General features: G+C 30.8%; 4 protein-coding genes across 5 annotated transcripts; 3 read left to right on the top strand and 1 right to left on the bottom strand.

The window, feature by feature from the left end:
• The first annotated feature begins 252 nt into the window (after positions 1-252).
• Positions 253-2210, top strand: LOC113792207 (uncharacterized). The gene is made up of 4 exons (XM_027342118.1): positions 253-399; positions 468-848; positions 917-1597; positions 1674-2210. The coding sequence occupies exons 1-4, from the start codon at positions 348-350 to the stop codon at positions 2186-2188; spliced, it is 1629 nt and encodes a 542-aa protein (XP_027197919.1). The 5' UTR covers positions 253-347; the 3' UTR covers positions 2189-2210.
• Positions 2211-2572: 362 nt separating this feature from the next.
• Positions 2573-5710, top strand: LOC113792180 (uncharacterized). Its single transcript, XM_027342084.2, has 6 exons — positions 2573-3216; positions 3278-3334; positions 3407-4192; positions 4248-4364; positions 4442-5020; positions 5097-5710. Exons 1-6 carry the CDS (start codon positions 2751-2753, stop codon positions 5621-5623), a joined length of 2532 nt encoding a protein of 843 aa, XP_027197885.2. The 5' UTR covers positions 2573-2750; the 3' UTR covers positions 5624-5710.
• A 145-nt stretch (positions 5711-5855) lies between these two features.
• Positions 5856-7981, top strand: LOC113792196 (4-pyridoxate dehydrogenase-like). The gene is made up of 2 exons (XM_027342105.2): positions 5856-6282; positions 6342-7981. Exons 1-2 carry the CDS (start codon positions 5925-5927, stop codon positions 7796-7798), a joined length of 1815 nt encoding a protein of 604 aa, XP_027197906.2. The 5' UTR covers positions 5856-5924; the 3' UTR covers positions 7799-7981.
• A 420-nt stretch (positions 7982-8401) lies between these two features.
• LOC113792264 (uncharacterized) lies at positions 8402-11952 on the bottom strand. 2 transcript variants are annotated; one of them, XM_075822304.1, is made up of 3 exons: positions 11583-11952; positions 11292-11518; positions 8404-11226 (listed from the first exon to the last, which is right to left on the bottom strand). In XM_075822304.1, exon 3 carries the CDS (start codon positions 11214-11216, stop codon positions 8430-8432), a length of 2787 nt encoding a protein of 928 aa, XP_075678419.1. In that variant the 5' UTR covers positions 11217-11226; positions 11292-11518; positions 11583-11952; the 3' UTR covers positions 8404-8429. The 2 variants fall into 2 exon arrangements, with proteins under 2 accessions (XP_027197982.2, XP_075678419.1); XM_027342181.2 differs by lacking the exon at positions 11292-11518 and having other exon boundaries at positions 8402-11226.
• Between the last annotated feature and the right edge of the window lie 196 nt (positions 11953-12148).

Raw genomic sequence — 12148 nt, 5'->3', positions numbered from 1 at the left:
AATTTTACAATGAGTTTTAAAATCTTTACTTACATTGTCATCACAAAAAAAAACAATCAAGATTAGCTATTTTCGATTGCAAAATGATTTTGCTTTTTTGCTCACAAATCATTATTACCACAACCGAATAGGATACGGAAACATAACGACTTTTATGAATGAATCACGATTGAGTTTATTCGATTGATTGGTTTTTGCAAATGTAGGCATCTTTTTTTTGATGATAATCGATTGATTAATCAAGGAAAAAATCAATCAATCAATATTTCATATCCACTTTCATATATTCATAATTAACATTTTATTACTCGAACCACAACATAGCAAAACATTGAACATAACAAATAATGATGTTTACAAATCGAATAAGCAACAAGTTGTCATTATGGATCTGTTTGGGTAATGTTTTTCTATTCGGAATATTGTCATTTGATCATTGAATTTTTTTGTTTTGTTTTTTTCGACAGGAACAATGATGATAATGATTGATAATTGTAGCCCGACAATGGCAACCATATCACAAATGATATGGCCAAATAGTCAACAACAGCAGCCATCTTCGATTAACAATTCGGCAATCAATCCGGCAATTCGATTAAATCTAATTGGACAAAATCAATCGATGGCCAATGCTTTTACATCGGTCAATTCATCACCATCACTGACATCAGATCATGATCAAATGATGATCGATTCATTAATGATTAATCCATTGGATATACAATTTGTTGTACCAAATCAACCAGAACAAATTGGACAACAAGTTGTTGAACAAATTCGTCAACAATTAGGTTCAACACCAATATCATTGGGTGAATTGAAAAATAAAAATATGAGTTTTACATTAGGTTTGTTTGATTGATTTTGTTTTGTTTATGTTTTTGATTCAATCTAATTTCAAAATTCAATCAAACAGAAATGCCTGGCATACAAATGAATCGTACGGTTGAGACAAACATTTCCGATCAGACAATTGTACGAAGACGTCAAGGTCAATATCAGTTACCATCGGCATCCACACCGATACCGATGGCCAATGCACGACCATTTGTCGTACAAACTTATATGAAAAAACCGAATCCAAACAGCCGACCTGTTGAAAATGTTCGAGTAATGGCAAAACCGATGACTTATATGAATTATACAGCACCTGCAGCTGCACAAGCGCCATATCCTTTGCCTGTGACATCCAATTCATATCGTCCGTTACCACCTCCACCATTGCCAATGAAAAATTATTCAACACCACAAGTACCATTACCATTATCATCACCATCTGCTACCGTTTACAGTGGTCAGATTGCCAATTATTCAACAACGACAACAACCGGTCAACAACAATCACCGAATCTAACATCCTATATGACTTATGGATCACCTAAACCTGTTCAACAGGTAAACAATACTGGTGCTGGACAATACAATACTCAACCGCCATTGATTTCATATGAACGGCCAAAAATTCCAATGAGAATTTATGCAACAAATGTTCCACCATTATTACAACCAAAAACCGATTATTCTGCATATCAAAGTCAAACAAATTCAGCAAGCTACGTAAATCCTACTAATAATGAACCTAAAATTATTTATCGATGTAAGTTTTTTGTTTTCTTTTCTTATCTAATCTGATCAATCTATACAATTAATCTGATTCCAATCATGATTATTAGATATTGAAGTTTGTAATGGTAAACCATATGATGGTCGTTCTACAAATAATTATGATAATATGGCAAAAGATCTGACAAAATCAGCCAAAACTGATTTAAATGATAGTCAAATGAAACTAATGGCTGCACAATCACAAATGGAATCCAGTATGAAAGAATTGGAACATGCAAGACAAATGATTAGATATTATCAAAATCTTGTTCCGCAATTGAATTCTTATGCACAACATTATGCTAATGCTGGTTCATCAATGGTAATGAATCCAATGGCTGAAATAGCTGCTGCTGCTCCTATATCACCACCGCCAATGTATCATTATGCAATTCCACAACCACAATCACCATATCAACAACAACTACCGCAACAAACATCATATTCTGGTGCCGCATATTCTTTACCACAAACCGACGGTGTATACGATGGTGGAAATATAAAAATCAGTTATTATGGTACAGAAGAAACATATAGAACTGATAATTCTAGTGCAATTCCAGCCGAAATAGCAATTTATTAAATTTTTTGTTTTTTGATGATGATATGATTCGATTCGATCGATTGATTAATTTCATTGCCTGTAAAAAATTTTGCGCTTAGTTCAGCAACGCGAACAACCATCAGCCAAATTGATTTGATTTTTTAGTGAAAAAAAATTTTCCGTTATTTTTCTGCAATGTTTGTTTTTTTTTTTTGTTCAATAAAAAAAAAAATGCAAATGTTTGCAAAATTTTTATTGTTATTCATTCAATTTACCAATTTCAATCAAATTCAATCAACAAATTATGTCCATCAAAGCAGATTTATTATCATCATCAAAGTCAATTCGTTTTTTTTGCTTAATATTCGAAAAAAAACTGAAGATCCTTGCAAGAAAATAGCCAAAGTTTTTTTTTGTTGATGGGTGGTGTTTTATGTTTCATTTTGCGTTACTTTTTTCGTATTGCTTCTATGGTTTGTTTCCAATGAATCAATGAATCACTAAATTATTTGTTGTTCACTAAAGACTTTCTCTTTTCCTCTTGTTCAATCAATCATTCTGCTTCTAAAATAATTCTATTGGTTTTTGGAACAAAAAAAAAATGACATCGATTCTTTCGATTGATCGGAATCATAATCGATTACTATCGATATTATCGATAGTAATGATTGTTTCGATATTGTTATTCCATTCATCATCCGCTGCTATTCCGAATAAACAATTAAAAGCATGGGGTGGTATATCTTCCACTGATCAATTACGTAATTCGAATGAACAAAATGATGATAATGTTGGATCCTCATCATCATCATCAACGACGACGACGACGACGACCACAAATCTGGCTACAAACAATAATGATGATAATAATGATGGTCAACAATCGACAACACCATCAATGAATCTTAATTCTTCACAACCATTAATGTTAAATGGTACAATATCACCACAGCCACCACATTTAGTTGTTTCAGGTCGTTTAGTAAAACCTACAATTGCACAACCATTGTTTCATTCATCTGCATCATCCGCATCATCTTTGTTTCGTGCACCAATTAATAATGCCAGTAAGTTTCCAAATGATGATAAAATGTTCGAATGATAATGATGATGATGATGATTTTCTAGCCACACTGATGAGAGGACCAAGTGTTTATTATGGAACACCATTAATTTTAAATCATAGTAAGTTTTTTTTTTTGGTTGGAATTTGAGAATCACCAATTTTAATTTGATGGAATTTTCGTTATCTTTTAGCAATACCGATACCACATACACCAAGCCATTGGCGTATGTCATCATCATCATCATCATATCAACAGCAGCCATTATATCGACAACAATTTACAGGAACGTCGATGGTTAATCAAACTCAACCACCATCATCATCATCAGTCGATCATACACAACAACAATTTTGGTCATCATCATCTTCGTCGTCGTCGACACCAAATCAACCGATGATAACAAATGTCGCTGATACTAATGTTGATGATATTTCTGAACGAACTGTTGCCGATGAAGCAAATCAAACCGGAACCAATGACGAAACAGGCAATGTTGATAATAATGATAATAATGATGGAACATCACATCGATCATTTTTCAGTGATTTTGGTTCATTTTTTGGTAAAGGTAAACATTTATTAGCCAAAGAAGATGAATACGTTGAAGATGAATATGAAGAAGAAAAAAAGATAAAATTACCACCTAAAAAACTTTTGGGAAAATTGGGTGGTAAAAAAGATGAAAGCAAAAAACTTTTAGCCATACCGGTTCAAGAATCAGAATATGAAACTGTTGCACAACCTGTTGTCGAAGTAAAACCGGTTAAAAAATTGAAAATTAAAAAACCCAAAATACAACCTGTTGCCGTAGCTGCTGATGAATATGCTGCTGCTCCAGTACAACCAGTTGCATCCGGTTATGGTTATGGTGCAGCACCACAAGCACAACCATTATTAAATTCTGGTTATGCACCGGCACCACCTATGCCATATCCTGGCCATTATCGAATCGATTCACAACCAAAAGGAAAATTTAGTAAGTTTTTTTTGCAGAAACAATTTACCAGAAAGATTTTAATCAATCCTTTTAGTACCACATTTTCGACAAAATTCAACCGAAAACATTAATGATAATGGATCGACAACATTGATTCCAGAGAATTCGGATCCAAATACCAACACCAATTCTACTCTTCTTGAATCAAGAGGTATAAATAGATTTCGAATGATGATGATTATGATAATTTTCTTCCATATCCTTTTTTTTCATTATTTAATAAATTAGAAACATTGACCGGAATACGTTCAACACCAACATTTCGTAGCCAAGTAATTCCAGGATATTTAGCACAAGAAGTAACTGGAAGTCAATCATATTTGAATTTTAGAAATTCTTCCATATCATCAACAAATGCAACCAAAGTTGATGATCGTAATAAATATAATCTATATTCGGCCGGTGCACCGCAAGCATCAGTTCTTGCATATTCTCCTCCTCTTCCTTCATATTCTTCTCCACCAGCATCATCATATGCCGGATATCCACCACCAGCTCAATATCCTTATGCATATCCGGCTGCTCCTGTTTATTCACCTGCACCACCTGTTTATTCACCGCCAGCTGCTCCTGCTGCTGTACCAACTTTAGGTTATACACAAGTTTTAAACCAAGTATTGGATTATTATCCATCGGCAGCATCATCATCAGTTTATCAAAATAATAATTATTCCAGCCAATATGATTATTCAATGCCTGTTGCTGTTGTCAATGTATTCTGTTCGGATCCACATTATCCATGTTCATGTACAATATATTTGACCGAAATTAATTCATATAATATGCTTATATCGGGTGTTTGTTCCGGTTAGTATCATTGTTGATGATGATGAATAGTTTTTCGCATATCTTAAATTCTTTCTCTCTCTCTCTAATCATTTAGGTTTGCCTAAAGATTCTAAATTTATGATGAATTTATATCCATCTGGTGATATTACAGCTGGTTGTAATGCACTTGGCGGATATAGTTCGATTGGTTATCGTAATCCTGCTGCTCCAATCATTGAATTAGGTGCCGTTAAAAGTGATTATCAAGGTGTTGCTTTCGTAAACAAATTGAAACATGCATCAATCGGTGTAACATGTGATAAATATGGCTATAAAGATTCAATATTAGGTCGTGCAGTTGGCCTAGTTCAAATGGCAATTCCAGTTGCAGTTCCGGTTCCATATGTAGCACCAACACCATCAGTCTATCGACGAAGTGCAGGAGGATATTCTCAACCACAGTTACCACTTGTTGGTGTTAGTAGTGGTTATGGTGGCGTTCAATCACCACTTGTTCTTCCGACTTATACAAATTCTGGTAAAATAGCCGCTTGTGGTGTAATTGGTTTGGCCGGTAAAGATAATAGCTATGAAACTCGTGAATTAAAATCCAAATTAATTGCCAATGCTAAACATGAATAGAATGAATGACCAGCATAATTAACAGTTTTTTTTCTTCATTACCATCATGATGATAATTGAATAATTGTGAAAACAACAACAACAACATATATTTATTATTTTATAAATGAACAAAACAAAAAAAAAAAAATTTGGAAATAAAAATATTTAAATCAAAAAACAAAACAAAAACTCAAATATTGAAATGACCCTTATCACAAAATTCAATTTAATTTGTTTTAGTTTTTTGTCATCAGAATTTTGGTAACATTTCATTTCATTTTGGATTTTGAGTTTGAAACAAACAAACAAACAAACAAAAATGATGATGATACCTGCAACAGCATCAATGACTGTTATGTTATTAACAGTTGCCTATTATGCATTACGTCGTCAAACTAATCATAATTATTTTGTAAATGGTCCATTACCGGTAAATGAATCAAATTTTGATTTTATTATTATTGGTGGTGGTACTGTTGGTTGTATATTAGCAAATCGTCTTACTACCGAATTAAATGCAACAGTTTTAATGTTAGAAGCTGGTGGTCCACAATCAGTTATTACTGATATGATTGGTAATACACAATATTTGATTGGTGGTGAATTTGATTGGAATTATCATGTTCAACAACAACATTATGCTGGTCTTGCATATCCGAATTTTACCATTACCAGAGGTATGTTGATTATATCCCCTTGATTGTACCATTGATTGATAATCTGTTGAAAACAAAAGGTAAAGTTCTTGGTGGTACATCAACAACTCAATGGGGTATATATAATCGTGGTAATCCGAATGATTATAATAATTGGTCACAACGTTATGGACTAACAAATATGACATGGCAAATGGTTTTACCATATTTTTTAACATATGAAAATAATACCGATCAACAATTACAATCGAATGGTTATCATCGTTCAGGTGGTTTAGTATCAGTATCAACTGAAACTGAACCTGATCCGGTTCTTATAGATTTTCGTTCGTTAATGAATCGTCTTGGTTATCCAACTATCGATTTGAATGGCCAAACACAATCCGGTACAGCAATTGCACAAATGTTTTATAATTCTGATACTGGTATTAAATCAACAACAGCAAATTCTTATATTGAATCAATTAATCAAACATCAGGTTTAACAATTATAACACGTGCATTTGTTGAACGTATTTTATTAACAAATAATTCACATGCACATGGTGTTGTATTTACACGTAACAATACTGAATATCATATGTATGCAAATAATGAAATTATCTTAACTGCTGGTCCAATAAATACACCACAAGTACTGATGTTATCTGGAATTGGACCACGAATTCATTTGGAAGAATTAAATATACCTGTTGTAAGAGATTTACCTGTTGGTAATAATCTTCAGGATCAGGTATTTGTACCATTATATTATCGTATTGATAATCAAACAACGAGACAAGTTGATCCATATCCACGATTTGATGTAACAAATCTTTATGAATATTTTCATAATGCATCTGGACCATTGGCACATCATGCTGATGGTGTAACATATTATTCATCATCAGTGAATCCAAATGGAACCAATTGGCCCGATACAATGATTATTTCAGTTGTTGAATTTTTCAATAATCTTAATGCAACCGTTGAGCAATATGCATCAAATCAAAATGAATGGAGACAATATTGGCAACCATATTCAAATGATGGTTATTATTTGGCAATTGATCCAGTACTGGCAAGACCAACAAGTCGTGGTACAGTACGATTAAATGCTACGAATCCATTATCAGCACCATTAATCGATCCAAATTACCTGAGTAATCGAACAGATTTTGAAGCATTATTAGATGTAACAAGATTTATTGTTCGTGCACTTCAACGTTATCCATTAACAGGTGTAATGCAATTTCCACCAATACCTGGATGTCCATTAACTGGTTGTAATTTAACAGAAACATTATGTGAAATATATCTTCGTTGTCATATTAGACAATTATCGCGAAGTTATTATAATTTTGCCGGTACAGCACGTATGGGTTTAGCAAATGATTCGGCGGCTGTTGTTGATCCAGAATTTCATGTAATTGGTTTTAATAATTTACGTGTAATTGATGCATCAATTATACCTGAAATACCAAATGGTCATATTATTGCTGCAACAATTATGTTAGGTGAAAAAGGTTCGCAGCTAATTATTCAAGATAATCAATGAATGAAAACAAAAAATTCAATTCGATGAATATTTTTATTAAATATATAATCAAAAATCAAAAATCAAAAATCAAAAATCAAAAATAAAAAATAAAGCAATGTCGAGAGCCAAAAAATTCTGTTTACAAACAAATTGCCCGGTCAAATTTTCTGATGAATAAATGATGATGATTGAAAAACGAAATGTTTAAAAAATATATTATTTACAAAACAAAATAAACATTTATTGTTTTTTGTTGTTGTTGTTGTTGACGAAAAGGAAACAAAAAAGTATCATACAAGAATAAAATGAATGACAAAAAAAAAGAGAGAAAGAAAGGGTTAAGTTGTTTGTTTGTTGAGTATGTTTTAAGTAAAAAGAATATTTTTCATTCCATATTTTTTTTTTTTGTTGAAAATAATAATAATAATAAATCAGCGAGAATCAATATATTATTAATTTTTAAAAAATAAGTTTTGTTGTTTGTTTTTGTTTATAAATCTAAATATGATATGATATGAATGAATGAATGAATGATGATAATAAACAAATTAAGCAAGAGAGAAAAATCAAACAAAAGAAAAAATGAATTGATGATGATGATGATGAAAATAATAACTTTTTTTTTTTTTTTTTTTTGGTTATATAAAATTTATTTTGAATAACCACTATTTAAACTATTACTGCTTGTACGTTTATGATTATGATTATTTGATGAATTATTATTATTATTATTAATATTACAATTTAAACGTTTTGATAGATTCGTAACTTTATCTTTATGTTCATATGTTAAACGTTGTATAATTTGATTACAATCAATAAAATGTTCACATAAAACTTTTGATCTTTGTATATTTGCACGTATTATATCATTGATACGAACACATTTACGATCAATTATATTTATTTTTGTTGATGTTCGTTGTTGTTGCGATTGTTGTTGTTGTTGTTGCGATTGATTATTATTATCAATTTCATCATATAATGTTGTCATTGCAGCACATTTTGAAAATGGACTAATTTCATTTTCCAATTTTGTTAATAATAATTCTAATCGTTTTTGTGTAAATGATTCTTCATCATCAGCTAATTTTTTACATTGATCCGTTAGTATAAAATCTTTCCATTCATTTTGTTTTCGTACATCATTCAATAAATCTTGTAATGTTAATTTTTTATCATTTTTTGGTTTTACATCATTATAGCTTGAAAATTGTGGTAATTTACCATTTGTATGATAATTTATAATCGATAATCTTGGTTTCTTTATAGAAATTTTCGTTTGTTGTTGCTGCTGTTCGTATAAATCTTTATAATCCGTTTCTTTTAAACATAATTGTTTTTGCTGTTGTTGTTGATTATTATTATTATTATTTTGATTAATTAATAAATGATGATGATTATTATTATTATGTTGATCATTAATTAATTGTTGTTGTTGATGATGATGATGATTAATAGTAACAGATGATGATGATATATTTAATTTATTTCTATTATTTAATGATGATGATGATGATAATGGTTCTAATAATTGTTTACGTGGTTTCTTTCTCGATGTAAAATTATTATTATTATTATTAATTTCGATACAATTCTGTGTAATGCTGCTATTGTTGTTGTTGTTGTTGTTTGATTCAATTTTATTCGTATCAATAATGTTTACATTTATTAATGATTTATCATTAGTTATTATAGTTGGAAGATGTTGTTGATTTGTTGTTGTTGTTGTTATTGTTGAATGATGATTGACATTTGATGATGATGATGATGATGATGATGTAATAAATGCTATCGATCCATTTGTATTATGTAAATTATTATTATTATTATTTGATTTAATTGTAATCGATGTTGGTAAATCATTTATCGTACGTTTACGGCTTAATATTCGAGGCCTAGGTGAACTTGGTGTTGTTGTTATTGATTGATTATGATGATGATGTTGTTGTTGTATTGGAAATGATAAATTTGTTGCCGTTGATTTGATTGGTGATAAATTATTACTATTATTGATTGTTTGAATATTCATTGCTTGTTTTGTTGCTGTTGTATTATTATTATTAATATTAGCAATAGCAATTGAAGATGTTGTATTTGATGATGATATAATATTCGATGTTTGATGATTATTATTCGATTGTTGTTGATGATTAGTCATAATCGGCTGTAATGTTGTGATAATATTCGAATTATTTAATACATTTGTTGCATTTTGATTAGCTGTATTCACCGTATAAATTGTAGTTGGTGTTGATTTTGTTGTCATATTTGTTGTTGTTATCGTCGTTGTTGATGATGATGGTAATGTCGATGAATTGGATGAATGAATAGCCGATAATGTTGTTACTGTATGATGTTGTTGTCTTGAAAGTGGTATACGATTGGCGGGAAAATTTGCCGAACTAATACTAACCATATTAGTGATACCGGAAGCACCTGTTGGTGTTATAATAAAATTTTTTGGCAAATTTATTACAGCTGATTTAGCATTAGCATTACTGCTTAAAATTCCAAAACGTGTTGCTGTTGCTTGACATGATTGATGTCCACTTGCATTATTTATACTGATCATTTTTGGTGTTGTTTGTGCTGTAACCAATGCAGCAGTTGCTGTTGACGATCCAGTTAATTGTTTTGGGCCATTAATCTTATACAATGATTTTATTTCCGAATTTTGTGCATTCGTTTTCAGATTACGAACTTCATTCGGATTCGAAATCATTAGATTTACCGTTTCAACACTACCTGCGGTAATAAATTTCTGACCGGTAATCATCTGTTTTACTGAATTTGTCGTTACATTTGATGTTGTATTATTGTTTGGTGGGCCACCACTAGTAGCAACGGCCGATGATGCAGCTGCTACAGTTGAAAGATTTAACAATGGTATTGTCGTACTTGGATGATTTCCTTGTCCACTAATAACTCTTGTTCGTACAGAAATTGCTGATGAATTTGATGATGGAAATGTTGTCGATATTGTCTGTGAATTTGGCAATGAATTTCCAGTTGAATTTCGTACAGAATTCTGTATCTGTAATGTTGTACCACGTGTTGTATTAATACGTGGTTGTAATATGACTGTTTGTTGTCGTGTTGATGGATTCAATTTGGCTACCATAACACTTAATGATCCCATTTGAAATTGGCCGGCTGTTGTTGCTGTTGTATAGAAATTATTTGTATTATTTGTAACAACATTTTTTGCTGCATTTGAATATGATAAATTTAATGATGATGATGATGATGATTGGCCTGTTGATGTATTAGCTGTATTAGTAGCAATTTCCATAGGTGTATTTGCTGGTAAACATATACCAATTTGTTTCAAATCATTTTTCGTTACTGTTGTTTGTTGTGTTGTAACATTTGCAGATGGTGGCGGTGGTTGCGGTGGAGGAACCGGATTCGAAACTGTCGTTGATGAAGACATTATGATGATTCTAAACAAAGAATAAGAGGAGAAAAAACATGAAAATAATTATGAAACAAAAAACACCAAACATACTCATATGGTCATTCGATTCAATGAAATCAATGTAAATTAGTTAATTTTTTTTTGAGAATCAATTTTCCAATACCAAACAACAAAAAAAAAAAGAAGAAAGAATCGATTTTATCTTTGAATACTTTTTCTTCGTTTTCGTTTAGAATTTTCAATAATTTTCATTAAATGATATTTTTGTCGAATATTGTTTATTTCAAATTTTTCAACATACATTTGATTAACAATATCTATTACAGTGAAATTTATTTTTTAGAAACATAAACATCTATTCAAAAAAAAAACAAAACTCACACATTGGGCAATATGATTATTATTGTTATATTTTGTAAAAGTCTAATGATAATGATGATGCTAAAACAACAACAAACAAACAAAACAAACAAAAAAATCCAAGTTTTGAGCCAACAACAACAAAACGAAACAAAACGAAAAAAAAAAGAAGATAATTTTAGGAAACATCCACACACACACACACACAATTCAAACACCAGCAAAACTTAAATCAAATTAAATCAAATAAAACTTTTTTCTTTTTTTTAAAAAAAATGATCAAAGAGAGACAGCAACTTATTAAAAAAAAAAAGTTGAATTAATTGAAATCAACGATAAAAAAAACCTCGACGATTCAATCACCAAAAAAAAAAAAAAAACACAGCAAAACACAGCACACAACAAACATATAGAGATCATATACAGAGTTCGACATCATTTTTTTTTTTTTTTTTTGTTAACATTATTTTCCCAAAAAATGTATGGCCCGATCCGTCGTTTATGCGAGTGGTTTGTGTGTGTGCGAGTGATAGTAATGCCGCCTATCGGAAAAATTTTATTTAATTTTTTTTTCAATAATAAGATTC

Source organism: Dermatophagoides pteronyssinus, unplaced genomic scaffold (assembly GCF_027571235.1).
Source record: "Dermatophagoides pteronyssinus isolate colony J.1.1.1.1 unplaced genomic scaffold, Derpt_VIB-CSIC_2022.12 sq0016, whole genome shotgun sequence".
Classification (NCBI taxonomy): domain Eukaryota; kingdom Metazoa; phylum Arthropoda; class Arachnida; order Sarcoptiformes; family Pyroglyphidae; genus Dermatophagoides; species Dermatophagoides pteronyssinus.
This window is presented reverse-complemented; position numbering and strand designations above follow the sequence as displayed.